Source organism: Equus asinus, chromosome 21 (assembly GCF_041296235.1).
Source record: "Equus asinus isolate D_3611 breed Donkey chromosome 21, EquAss-T2T_v2, whole genome shotgun sequence".
NCBI classification, from domain to species: Eukaryota; Metazoa; Chordata; class Mammalia; order Perissodactyla; family Equidae; genus Equus; species Equus asinus.
The window spans coordinates 77,011,801-77,025,711 of NC_091810.1; the positions used below are offsets into that span (position 1 = coordinate 77,011,801).

General features: G+C 44.5%; 2 protein-coding genes across 3 annotated transcripts in view; one reads left to right on the forward strand and one right to left on the reverse strand.

Annotated features, from left to right (window-relative positions):
* OXNAD1 (oxidoreductase NAD binding domain containing 1) overlaps window positions 1-612 on the reverse strand; it is a 41,464-nt gene extending 40,852 nt beyond the window's left edge. Inside the window, exon 1 of one of the 2 annotated variants that reach the window (XM_014842170.3) lies at window positions 128-612. The gene's annotated coding sequence lies outside the window, so the exon portion shown is untranslated. The remainder of the gene's footprint in view (window positions 1-127) is intronic. The other variant, XM_014842169.3, reaches the window with a different exon arrangement.
* On the forward strand, window positions 550-7,596 carry DPH3 (diphthamide biosynthesis 3). Its single transcript, XM_014842173.3, has 3 exons — window positions 550-921; window positions 1,452-1,526; window positions 5,051-7,596. Exons 1-3 carry the CDS (start codon window positions 814-816, stop codon window positions 5,114-5,116), a joined length of 249 nt encoding a protein of 82 aa, XP_014697659.1. The 5' UTR covers window positions 550-813; the 3' UTR covers window positions 5,117-7,596.
* The last annotated feature ends 6,315 nt before the right edge of the window (window positions 7,597-13,911 follow it).

Below are 13,911 nucleotides of genomic sequence, written 5' to 3' on the forward strand. Positions count from 1 at the left end.
TTAACGTTATACGCCTGGGAAACACGGGACTAGAACTCTATCTCTGCCTTCCAGGTGTGGGTCCTTTCAGCGACACAATTTAGGGCATGTGAAGATAATCTGGAGTGAGGCAGAGGCGGGGATGTACCTGAACAGCCAAGTGCAGCCAGGAACTACAAGCTAGGCGTCGGCCTGAGCTCAAGGTCACTCGGTGAACCAAAATGCCAAAGGAGCTTTTCGTCCTCACTAGGAGGCAGGGAGGGAGGTCCGGGAGGCTGAGCTGCTCCCGCGTCCCCCTTTCCCCAGGAGCGCCGAGGGCCGAGTCGATGCTACCGTGGCCTGCTGCGGCCTTCCGCGGGGTCAGGTTAAGGCCTCTCTAAGGTCCGCGGGCGTGAGGCAGGGCAACCACAGCCACAGTAAGAGGCTTCCGCACCGCCACCGCGAGGAGTTGGCTCACAGATCCGGGCCAAACTCGGCCACCTACTCCTGAGAGCTTCCGGCGTCGCCGACGTGACGTAGAAGCAGCGCGAGCCATCCCCACGTCTTATTGGTCGCTGCCGCCCGATGGGCGGAGCCTCGCGCGACGCCACTGAGCTGCGAACGCCATCTTCCAGCGTCTCCGCCCCGTAGCTCAGGCATCTCCATGGTGACCGCTACCCGGTCACCCGTTTGGCCTCCAAGTCCGGAGCTACGTCATTGTCTGTGCGCCGGAAGCGGTCGTTCCTGCGCCAGTGCGTGGTGACAACGCCCGCCTGGGCCGGCGCCCGCAACGTTGGACCTACAGGGGCCGGCGTGGGCCGGCAGGGCCATAGACGTCTGCGGGCTCCAGGGACAATGGCGGTGTTTCACGACGAGGTGGAGATCGAGGATTTCCAATATGACGAGGACTCGGAGACGTACTTCTACCCCTGCCCGTGCGGGGATAATTTCTGCATCACCAAGGTAACCTCCGACTCCCGCCCTGCGACTCATCGGAGCAGGCGCCTTGTCGCTGCCGTCTGCCTTCCGCCGTTCCGTCGCGCGTGACACTCTTAGTTATCCACGCCCTTTTTATCCTGTTTCTGAATCCCCCAAAGTTGATACTCTGAGCTGTCAGCGGGCACATGGTTCTGGCCTTTAGTCAGACCCGGGGGGTGGGTGTGGATGGCGGGGGAGCATCTGTCTTCTCGCCATCCTCCCCCACTTAGGGTCCCACTTCCTGGGATGCTTCTGTGGAGGAAGGGATGCGTTTTTGTCTTCCCTGGGGTTTTGAGGCGCCTGAACCTTGACTAACCTTCCTGGGTCTTTCCCCCAGGTGACGCTTCCAGGGAAACGTGGGGTTGGCATTTTTCTCAGAAGGCCCTTTTGGCCCTCACATACCTTGTGGGGAGGCAGGCCTCAAAGGAGCTTGCCTATAGGGCTGGGCGGGTTTGGGAGGAGGAGATTGCAGTAGGAAGACTGTGCTGACCACACGGTGTTTGATTTTGTTACAGGAAGATTTGGAGAACGGGGAAGACGTGGCAACATGTCCTAGCTGCTCTCTCATTATCAAAGTGATTTATGACAAAGTAAGGGGTCGGATTTGAAAAAATGGGGGGAGAGTTTTGAGGCAAGGACCTAGAGCAGTCTGTCTGTGATAAGTGCAGAAGAATGTTTCCTAGCAGTGTGTTAGGAAAAGGCTGTTTTTTAAAACAGATTTTAAAAACCATTAATGAACAGCCATATTGTAAATTGAAATTTTAAAAGCTCAAATTAGTTAACTCGTTTTAGCTTTGGAGAGGTCAATAAGAAAAATTGCTCTGTATCTAGTGAAAATTATTACTTACTAAATAGAAAAAAAATAATTCTAAAAGTTAATTGACAGTCTTTATTCCTCCTTTATTTAATAAGTAATTAAAATTGTTCATTGCTCCTAAACTTATTTTGAAGGGAACTGTGTAGTATTTCTTTTATTTATACAAGATGTCATAAATATATATTTCTATATATAGAAAGGAATTGTGTAGTATTTCTTACTGACTTATGCATAGGACTTCGCATTATCTTGTTTGAGATATGTCATAGTTGCGATTTTACAATTTCATTTTAGTCTTTGGTTGTCCTATTGTATTTCACCCAAGGATACTGACAATGGAAAACAAATAAATGTTATTACTCCCCACCCCAACTTTTGGTCAGTACTTTGAATAGAGTCTTAAGTAAGAAGCAAAACATTCCTTTTTCTTTTCTTTTCTTTTTTTTTTTTTTTGAGATATAATTGACATGTAACAGAGCTTAACATTCTTAAGGATGAACTTTAAAATGAGTATAGGGAAGGTGGGAATAAGGCACTTAGCCCCACAAGAGAAGCCTGCTATAATTTAGAAGTGTACTGATTTATTCTTCTATTATAATGTATTCTGGAACAAAAAGAGAACAGGGTAAGGGAGATGAAGAGTGCTGGTATGCGAAGAGGTGGCGGTTTTAAATAGGGCGATCATGGCAGGCCTGATTGAGCAAAGACTGAAAGAGATGAGGAAGGGAGCCCTGACTATGCCAGGTAAGAGCAGTCTGGCAAAGGGGACTTGCAGTGAAGAGGGCTTAAGGCAGGAACATGCCTAGTTTTATCAAGGAGCAGCAAGGAGGCCAGTGTGACCTGGGCAGAATGAATGAGGGTGAGAGCTGTCCAACATGAAGTTAGTGGAGTGGGGCAGATCACAAAGGTGTTTGTGGGCCACTGTAAGGATTCTGGCTTTTGTGGTGAATGATATAGGGAACCATCAGAAGATTCTTGGACAAAGGAGTACCATGATCCAACTTAAGTTTTGAAAGAGTGATTCTGGCTGCTGTGTTCAGAGTAGACTGAGGGAGCAAGGATAGATGCAGGAAAACCAGTTAGGAAGCTGTTAGACTAATCAAAGGAGGAGATGGGTGGTTTGGACCAGGCTGCAGCAATGGAGGTAGTGAAAAGTGGTTGGATTCTGGATACACTTTAAAGGATAAGGATTTTCCTACCGATAGATGTAAGATATGAGAGGAGTCAGGGATGATTTCAACGTTTGTGGCTTTCATAACTGGGAGGATGGATTTACCATCAACTGATGGGGAGGTGCCTGCAGGTGTGAGGTGGGAGTTGGACATACGAGGTTTGAGAGGCCTGTTTTTCATCCAAGTGGAGTGAGTGTGGAGGCACTTGGATATGCAAGTCTGGAGTTCAAAGAGAGATTGGCCGGCGCTGTAAATTTGGGAGTGTCAGCATATTGATAGCACTTAGAGCCATGAGATTGGATGAGATCACCAGGGCTGTGAATGAAGATAGAGATGGACAAAAGAAAGGACTGAGTTGAGACACTCGAACATATAAAGGTCCAGGAGGGAAGCAAGGAGTCAGCAAAGCTGGCTGCAAAGGAGCAACCGCTGAGGAAGGAGGAAAACCACCAGTGTCGTCTCCTGGAAGCCAGATGAGAAGAGGTGGAGGAGGTGAAGGGCCTTGTCAGATGCCGCTCCCATAGAAAGACAACTGAAAGTTAACTGTGGGCTTTAACGTGGAGGCCGTTTGTAACGTGATAAGAGCCGTTTCAATGGAATAATGGAGACAGAGCCTGATGGTGTAAAGCTTGTTGGAGAGGATGAGAGAAGACTAGGAAGCAGCAAGTGTAGACATTTCTTTCAAGGGGAACAGAGACATGGGACAGTAACTGTGGTGACAGAGGATCGAGAGGGTTTAAGGTGGTAGATATTCAGCTACACGGGTGAATGGAGACACAGGAAGTTAGATTTAACCAGGCTTGTGGCTTTGCCAAGGGATTAGGAAGGAGTGAGAGCAGAGCGATTATGATAATTGACCATGGAATTTAAAGTAGGTAAAGAAAACATTAAGGGAGTGAAGGGCGCTGGAAAAGGGGTAGGATAAATACAGTGGAGGTCCCAGAGGGGTTGGAATGAGGGATTCAAGGTGGGTAGGCGACAGCAACAGAGAGGAGCACTGATGATACAGTCTCATGATTATATTCAAAGTGGGTGGGTTTCAAAGAGGAAAAGAGAATGGTGGCAGAAAGGAGCGAACAGCCACTCCTCCTATCTCTGTGGTACTGGGGCCCTAAGAGCACACAGAGCTCTTGAAGGGTTACAGAGAAAACTGCCCTTCGGGGATGACCTTTTTTCACTCTCAGTACTATGGGCATTTTGGGCTAAATAACTGTTTGTTGTACAAGGCTGTCCTGTGCATTGCAGGGTGTTTAGTAGCATCCCTGGCCTTTCCTCATTAGATGCAAGTAGCACCCCTCACCCCCGCCCAGTTGTGTCAATCCAGAGTATCTCCAGGCATTGCCAAATGTCCCCTGAAGAGAAAATCAATGCCCCCCTCCTACCACCTTTTGAGAAGCACTACTTTAGAGCAAGAAGGCACAGGGACATTTTAAAGAAGAGGTTGAAAATATGGAGTATTGTGTTAATGATGGACCATAGATTCCAAAGAGCACAGTGAGCGGGTTCTGGGTGCTGGCAGGAGTGAGAGAGTGCGAGGGATGGACTACAGGCTGATCCTTCTGGGGTCAGACTGCAGGAGATGAGGGTGACCTGGGGGCAGATTTCTTGTGGTAGCTGACATACGCCAGGATAAATAATCAGAGATTGAACTTCATTTACAAGGTAGCTAACATTACAGATTATGTATGCTGGGAAACGCATAAAGAGCTATCCCTTTTAGTTGGAAGGAGTAATTACTTTGAAGAAGACAGGAATTTGAATGGCCAAATATTGAAGTGGAGAAGTTTTAGTGTACGTAGTAATTAATACGGAAACTTAAAAGGTGTGACATGTCTTTATAAATGTGATTTCTGGGAAGTAGATGCTTTGTAGTGAAGATGAGCATGTTTGTTTATAAGATAAGGTGCTTTATATTAAATAGGAATTCAAGACTAAAAACTGATGCACTTTTAAGATTATAATTCTGTTCCCGACATTGACTCTTTGAACAAGGATGAAGTGACATAACAATAGAAAAACTAAATTAACAGAGCTGGATTGATTCTGTAACAAAATGGAACTTTACTATTGATGCATTTGTGACACAGACACTCTATGATTAATGTAATTTCTTGTTCTGTCTCAGGATCAGTTTATGTGTGGAGAAACAGTCCCAGCCCCTTCCACCAACAAAGAATTAGTTAAATGCTGAAGACTGCAGGAATCTAAATCCTGAACATCTGGGAATGAGCCAAGCTGGAAAAAGTCAAATGCATAGTTGCGGGCTTCTTCATGGGGACAACCCTTTTGAGTTTGCTGTTCCGTTAGAGTGTGGATTCTTTCCATCGGCTACCGAGTTCATCTCCAATTAAAGAAGCAAGTCCACAACATGACGTACCTGGATTTTGTGCTTCGAACTTTGAATTGGAAGTGTTCTTAATTTTCCATCTGAATTTAAAGGAAGATAATTTCAATTCAGTATTTTCTTTCCTTTAGTTATTTTTACATCTTACACCTACTTATTTCATTATCTGATAACAGCATCATCTACCTCAAAGTCATTAGGATTCCTTAATAAAATGAGGGATTTTATTTTTGAGTTGGTTATTAGGATTATTAAAATTAGCCCTTTCTTTGAAATTTGACATCAGCTTTGCAATCCTAAACTTGAGAAAATGCATTGTCTTGTCAGTACTGCACTTTCAGTTCCCACACCAAGCCAGCCTTCTCAGGCTTGCCATTACTAGAAAGTTCATGTTCTGGTAAGCAAGCCATTTCCGTTATACTTCATGCATTGAGTTCTGATCATGATATTAAAGAGAAAATGTACTAAGCTCACAATTTTTCCAGAGCTAAAAGTTAGTAAGAAAGAAAAGTCGAAAAGTGAAATGGTCAAAGAGTATGGAGTTACCTTATCGATATTCTGCATGTTCCTTGAAAATAAGGACAGAATAAAAAGAAAAGCAGCCAAAGGAAGTGAAATCGGTAACAGAATGAGAGGAGAAAAACATGCCAACTTAGTAAATTAAACGCTTGAGTGGTTTTCCCAGGTCAGAGCAAATAATATTTCTGTGTCTGGGTTCTAATTTGTCTATTTGTTTGTAGGCAAGGCTGATGAAACTGCATTCTAGATAGTCTTCATGGCTGGCAGCTGCACTTCAGCATTGCTGCAAAATCAAGCCACAACTCCTAAAAGGTAAAGCTTCTACAACTCTTATACTTGCTGAGGATGAACTTGAAAATGAGAGGCCTATTCTAAATAAGTATGCTCCCGAGGGCACATCTAATAAGCCTCTGTAAGCTGCAACCACACCAAAGATTAGCTCTTACAGAGAAATGTTGCCCTGGAGAAAAGAGATATATAGAGATAGGCTATCAGTCATCCTTTGCTGCAGCACGGAGAGTAGCAAAAAATTAGAATCACTTACATGGAAATTCAAAAATTCCCTTTCTGTACACAATCTTGCTGTGTGTATATAAAGTTAAAAAAACTCACCGATGTCTGGCAGGTTGTTTTGGCTCCTGCAATTAGAAAAATAGCTTGCCAGAACATGAACATTCTATTACCGATTGATAAATGGGCTGCACACACTCTTTGAGGTTTAAGTTAAAACAAGTGAGTGGCCTTTTTTTACCTGCCAGCAGCATGGCTATGTGCAGCCATTAGGCTGAGACATCATAAGTCACCAAAAATTGTATGCCAGAAGTGTGTGGTACATTGTATGGCATATTCTTGATGTGATGAGAAATCTCATTGCTATTTGGGACCCTGTTGCCCCAGAAGTAATCCACAGTTGCTTTGGAACCAGTAACGGCTCAGATGAACGGCAGGCCATGTGCTGACTTGTGGGAATGAGCAGCAAAGAGAAATGAACGCTCCCATACTCAAATTTGATGGTTTGGTTGGTGTCCGTAACATTCGTTCCCTTAGCTGATGATGAATTTTAAACCAGAACAGACACGAGCATTTCTATTCAGAACAGAACAGTGTGGTTCTGCTATGAGCATGGAAGAGCAGGAAGACAAGTTGCCCAAGTCCAAACATCCCAGGAGAACAGAAGCATAAATGGCACCTGACAGTCAGTGATCCTCTGCAATAATGGGAGTGATTTTGTTTCCAAAGCAACTGAGTCACTAAATTTGTTAACAACAAAAGAACACATCAGGATTGAGTCCTATGTTAAGCAGAAAGTAAAATCAGGGTCTTTCAGATATGACTAGAGTTCCCTGTAATCTGTGCCTTCTTCAGCTTAACAAACATATCAGAGCACCTCTGAGACCGGTTTGTAATCCAGGCTGTCTCACCAGCTTTGTAATCTTTGGCAAGGCCGGTGGGTTCCTCATCTGTGCAATTAGGAGACTGGGTGAGGTGATTTCCAGACCTCAGTGCTGTCATTTCAGGCCTCATAGCTCGCAGGAGCTGAAATGGTAATTGAAACCTTTTTAAACTCAAAACTATCTAAATCATGAATTACAGAGAGAGAGACTCCATTCTTCTTCGGTAACTAGATGTTACCACACTTCTGAGATTGAAAATTATAAAGTCAACGATTTAAAGGATTCTGCATATACTTTAGTGTGCACATTTAGAAGCATTTTTCTTAGCACTCAACGTTTTTTATAACTGTACATATTAATTTATTAGAATAAGTTGTATTGGCATGCTAAATAAAATCAGATCATTCAAATCCATTTGCTTTCATGTAGTTTTTCTTCCCGTAAATACCAACTTTTTGTATTAAAAGGATTTGATGTGATTTTATATGAGGTAGAAATCTTTAACTGCCTTGGGACATTCTAAGTAGGTTTCTGGTATGGACAAAAGAGTCTTTAAATAGGAAAGAAATTGCCACTGTTTCTGCAGTATGGCCACATGGGTTTCAGTTCTGGATTTTTGTTGTTAATGGAAAAAAAATAGCTTTGAATCAAGTGGCAGTAAGGCAAAGATAGTTGACATTCTTAGGTGAGTAATTCAGTTTATTGCTGGGAAAGAAGCTTGATACTTTATTTAAGGCTAATGACCAATTTGTGCAGTGGTTTGAGAGCCCAGCTCTGGTGAGGACACAGTTTGAATCTTAGTTCCTCCACCGTGATCCTGGACAATTGATTTAATCTTGTTGTATCTCTGTCCTGATCTGTGAGATATAGACCATAATAGTACCTCTTTCCTGGGGTTGCTCAATGGATTCATCCATTCAGCAAGTGTTTGTGGAGTGCCTGCCACATACTAGGTACCAGGTGAGGAAAGCAAGTAGGGTTTCCGCCATCCTGGAGCTTACATGCAACTAGAAGAGAGAAAATAAGATCACAGGCTGTGCTTGGGGCCCAGAGGAAAGAAACCAGGGGATGTGACAGTGTAATTGCAGCAGGTGCCTTTATAAAGGGTAGACAGAAGGCTCTCAGGTCTGGCACTTTCTCTGAGACCTGAAGGATGCCAATGAAGCAGACTTGTGAAAACGTCACTTAGGAAAGTGACAGCTTATGCAGGTGTAAGTAATTAGAACTTCTTTAACTCCACTTGAGGATGCCTACCATTCCCTACTTCCTACAAAGCAAATTGCTCAAGATTACATTCTCGACTGGAAACTTTACAAATTATTCCTTCTTAAGGGTTTAAAACGAAGAACATGTGGAAAAGAAATCACAGTTAAAAATACTATCCCCTAGCTCACAAAATAATTAAAATAGGAGAGGTATCCAGGAAGACAGCCACCTCAGTCCTGGCAAATGAGGGGTATTTGATGGGGGAAAGGGTTCAATATGAAGTGGCTCTAAATAGAGGTAAATGTCTAGTAAGGGCTGGGGCATGCCGATAGGTGGCATGGAGCCATAAGCACTGCTTCAGTGGGTCAGCACCTGGGACTGAGACAGGCAAGCAGTTTCCATCTGAGACCTGACCATGGTCACAGGACCGAGTCAGTAGGCAGAGATTTGGGGTCAGACTCATTCTTAGAAGGGAACTGAGTTCTCAGATAGGGCCAGAGTTTGTACCTTCGGACAAAGATTACTGCCAAGACTGAGGGTAGGGAAAAGAGGGTGAAAACCCTTAATGGGCACCACATGTGTTCCAGGCTCTTTCTATGAGGGCAGCACAGGCCACCCAGGGTCACCCCAGAGGGCATTGAGTCCTAGTCTACAATCCCAAATGGCAGAACTTGGAATTACTGTAGCTAGCAGGTATCTCTGAACTACCAATGGGTGATGATGACAAGAGTGAGCCAGCCTGCATGGGGAATTCGGGCCGTTTTGTAAGATTAGGTGAAATAATACATGTAAAACAGTTAGCACAGTGTTTGCACATAGTAAGGACTCAATAAACAATAGTTTAATATTACATATTTCCTGCTCCATCATAAATGACCCAAGACTATGATCTGGGGAGCTTGCCTGAGTTTACAGGTTAAAATGACAATGAACTCAGCCATAGTGTGTCAGAGTTCAATCCAGAGAAGAAGAACCATGAGTGATAGAGAATGAAGGATTTGCTATAAAGATTAGACTTTATGTGGTTGCAGGAGCGAGTGGAGGCCTCAAGGTAAGGCTGCTACCTCTGCATATGACGTTGAGGCTACTATAGGTCAGCCAAACTGGTAGAAAAGAAAGCTTGGTGTGAACAAGAGAAAATACAAACTGGAACCTACATCTGTCTCTCACCACCTCCAAACTTGGTGCTGTAGGTGACTTCCAGAGGAAGCTCGTGCCCTTCCCTATGAAGTTGCGTATTTGCCCCAGTACAAGGCAAGCTAGCAGATCAGCAGCAATGTACGTGAGCACCCACTGCTCCCCAGACCCTGCTCCAAACCTCAGAGCATAAAACACATCTGCTGCTTTATGTCTGGTTTCCAAATCTTGCACAAAATTTCTTGTGGTCAATGCTAACCCAGGACCATACAGGGCAGGGAATTCTGGAAAATGTAGTCCTGTGGTCCCAGCTTAGCTGAATTGTCACCATATAAAATGTTGGGGAAGCCAAAGCAGGGGTGAGACGCTCTATTTGTTCTTAAATAGGTAAAATGATAATAGCATGATGGCATTTAGATCACACTATAATGTTTATATCATTATCCCCAAGTTAACTGAAATCAAATGTTTGCCAATGTGTCGATCAGGTATTGTTGCATTACAAACTACCCCAAAACTTAAAACAGTAGTAATTTATTCTCTCTTATGTGTCTGTGGGTTAGCTGGAGTTGGCTGATCCTGGCTGGGTTTGGCTGGGGGGCTCTAAACTGCAGTCTGGGTCTGGATCTCGTCCCACATCTCCCCTCTTCCTCAGACCAGGCAACTAGCCTGGACAGAGATGCAAGAGCCAGCTCCTACCACACAATGCACATTTCAAGTCTTTGCTTGCATCATGTCTGCCAATGTTCCGTTGGCCAAAACAAGTCATGTGGCCAAGCCCAAGATCAAGGGGGCAGGGAAATAAATTCTCCCCTGGAGGTGGTGGAGAGGGAAGGAGTGAATCTTTTTGAAAAGTAATTTCATCTACCACAGTCATTAAGCGTCAGGCTTGGTATTTCAATCCAATTCTTTTGACTCCGAATCCCATTTTCTTTCTTCTGTGGCAGTGTTTGAATAATTGAAAAATTTCCAAGCGATAAAATGGAAGCAGTTGAAACATTAAAACAAGTCAGCTGCTCTCATCTTGCTGGCCAGACATCAGACAACAGTCCCATAGGATTAATTTTTGCTACATTTGCCTTTTGAGACGAGCAAGGCTTTGGCTGCATTTTTCACATTGAAATTCAGAACGTCATAACTCTAGTAATAATAGGTTAATATTTCCAAAGTCTGCCATAAATATCCACTTGCAGATATTTATTAGCTCTAATTATAGAGAGAAATGGGGCCACGTGCTTTTACGGCGTCATTAAAAGTGGGATGTTAATACCCATGGGGGCCTTGACTACCCACCTTACTGACATGTCTGTTTCCTGGTTGTTGGAACTTGGAGATGATTCATTTTGACTGTTTTTATTGCAACTAAATTCCCTGATACATTTCAGTGGTGTCCAACAGTTTGTTATCTGCAGTGTTTCAAATCAGGTGAACAGCTCTCACTTCAAGTCTTGTGTGATCTGCATGGCCATACCTAAAACCTTGAACTTTGGACCTCGAACAGAGTCTGCCAGATATAGTTTATATATTCTTAGAAAAATGTAGCCTGCTCATGACTTGTCCATCTGGCTTGGCTACGAACTCAGCATAGCATGCTGAGTTAGAGGGAAGAAAACAGTGAAGTTAGATGTGAAGAAGGATTTTCTGCTTGGAAAAGGATTAAAATTATTAGTAGTTACTCTCCTCAAAAATGTATGTGGAGTGCCATTCAATCAATAAATATGGTCCAAGAATTTTTTGTTTATAAAAGCTAGGCCTAATCTCTGTGCAAAGGGGGATTTATAAAAATAGAATAATATTACAGAGAATCTTTAAGAACAGGATGGAAATTTTTTTTACCAATAAGTGACCTAAATATGTGTGTTGGCAGTTAAAAGATTGAAAACTTTGTTCTCTTTGCCAAACATACCCCTTACTCATCATCAATTTTAGGAAATTACTGTATGGACACGATGAGGCAGAAGGAGTGCCTGACCTCGGCCAGATGGCTCCTGTTCTTCTCGCTTGCACACGTGTTCCTGCCCCATCTGTGGGCTCAGTGGGTCAGTGTCCTGGGCAAAGAGGCCAAGGACAGTACTGGTCACCTCTCCGGGCCTTGGTCTCTCAGCTGTAAAACAGAAGGCTTTGAAGAAATGATTTTGAAGGTCTCTCTTCGCTCTGTCCTGACGTGACTTTGAGCAGGCGAATGACTATTTCTATTCTCCAATGAAGCTGTCCTGGCAAACCTGAGGGGGCAACCTCGGGATGGCTGCTGTGCTCTGGGCTTGGGGAAGGGCAGTTGGAAGAGAAGGAGTGGAGGGAAACTAAACACTCTCTAAAATAATCATGAGCTGACAGCGGCCAGGACTTGTCGGGGGAGCAGAGCCCCACCACACATAGTGTGCAGCCCAAGCCCACACCAGCTTGTAGAAGGGCCCGTGCAGCCAACACCTCTCTGAGCCCATGTGTTCTCTTTCCTGAGGGGCAGCCTGCTTCAGGCCAATGTCCAGGCAGCTGACATCTGCGAGACCTTCACGCCGAGAGCTGAGGCAAACCGGGCCCGCTGGTTACTGGCCTCGGTGATATTTCGAGATGCATCTAGCAGGGTTCTGCGTTCTAGAGCTGTACTGTCCAACATGGTAGCCACTCGCTACATGTGGCTTTTAAAATTCACACTTAAATTAATTAAGATGAAATAAAATTATGAAGTCAATTCCTGAGTCACACTAGCACATTTCAAGTATCCTTGTACACACGTGGCTGTGGCTTGTAGTTGCCATATTGGACAGCTCAAGTAAGGAACATTCCATCCTCACAGAAAGTTCCATCGGACAGGTCTGTTCTAGAATGTGGCACAGTGTTCATATACTAAAGAAATATAAAAGGCCCCTCCCAACTTCCTCTTCTTCTTATATTACCTTTTTTTCTTTCTCTGCATTAGAATGTCCTGGCAATATGTTCTTACAGGGTGAAAAGGATGAGAGATTTGATATCAAAGACCTGGGTTCAAGTCTCAGCTCCCCGCACACCAAGTTTAGGAGAGTTGCTTAGTCTGTTTCGGCATCAGTAAAATAAAGATGATAAACCACCTCCCCGGGTTGTGAAAATCAACTGGGATAGTGAACATGAAGTTTTTGGTAAGCCCTATGCACTGTATGAGTTCCCACCAAGTGATGCACGAAGTGAAAAGGGAGGAGAGATCACTGTTGAAGTTCTGTTGGAAAGGAGGTGGTTTTGGGGAATAATACAGGTGATTTTTCAGAAGGGACTGTAAGGGTAAAATAAGGATACTTTCTTCGAGGAGAGAGGCACCTACTCCCACTGCCCTCTTCTTAGGGAGTCTTCTTGAAAACATAACAGGCCTGAGAAGAGGCCCGACTTTTTGATTTTATAATGCAAGGTTGAAGGCCTTCTGACTCTTAGGACTATAGACACATACCATGGAAATGAACTCAGGAGTCACTGAAGGGTACAGGTGCCCATCACAAGGCCCACCCATTTGTCTCTCAAGGAGATGGGCAAAGTTTTCCTTGCTCCTTCTACTTTACTGCATAAATTCCTGTGAGATTCTGTCCAGACTCCACAGCCACTTTCACGCGGCCTTACATGCGTGTGAGTCTGTAAGTTTTTACCCAGTGATAAGTTGTATCTGCTCTCTCTTCTGTATTGGTCCCAAGAGGTCTTTTTCCTGGCAGGATTGTTTTATTTCCCCAACAGGACCAAAAAAATACTTGAATTTCCCATGTGGAGTGAAGGAGCCAAGGGAAAAGCACCCCTCTGGAGGAGAAGGGCTCAGAGGGGAGGAGGGGCTGGGTTTCTGGCTGATTTTCACTCCCGGGCTGCCGGCATTGAAGACCCAGGCCAGAGGAGAGCAGCTGCCTAGTTTCCAGGGGCCCAGGAGTGATAGAGCCCAGGAAGGGAGAGGGGACAATAGGCTTATTCTGAGATGGCCTGAGTTGGATGGCCTTACGCCTCCAGTATGGCAGACTCACTGATAACCCTGAAAGTGTTACTCCTATAAAAGTCCATGAAGTGAAATTTCTGTTTTACGTGCTATAAGGCTTTGCCTCACATGAGATTTCAAATCCCTGCCCTTTCAACAACAAAAAAAGTCCTTGCAGTTTCCTAGAAGAAGCTGGGGAGGAGCCCCAAGTCCTACCATGAATTAGTGGTGGAAGCGGGCGGCACATGCTGAGAGCCTGTGTGCCTTTTGCAAAAGCTTGGTGGGAAATCAGACATGGAAGAATGGGGCTACACAGGGACAGAGCAAGAGGCAGGGGTGGCCAGTGGCTGAAAGAACGAAGCCGACGAGGGACAAACAAGGAGAACCACCTCCTCCCACCAAACCTGGGGCTTACACTTGGGTTCAAAAAGCAAGTCAGCTGACAATTTCAGAGAAGAATTTAGTCA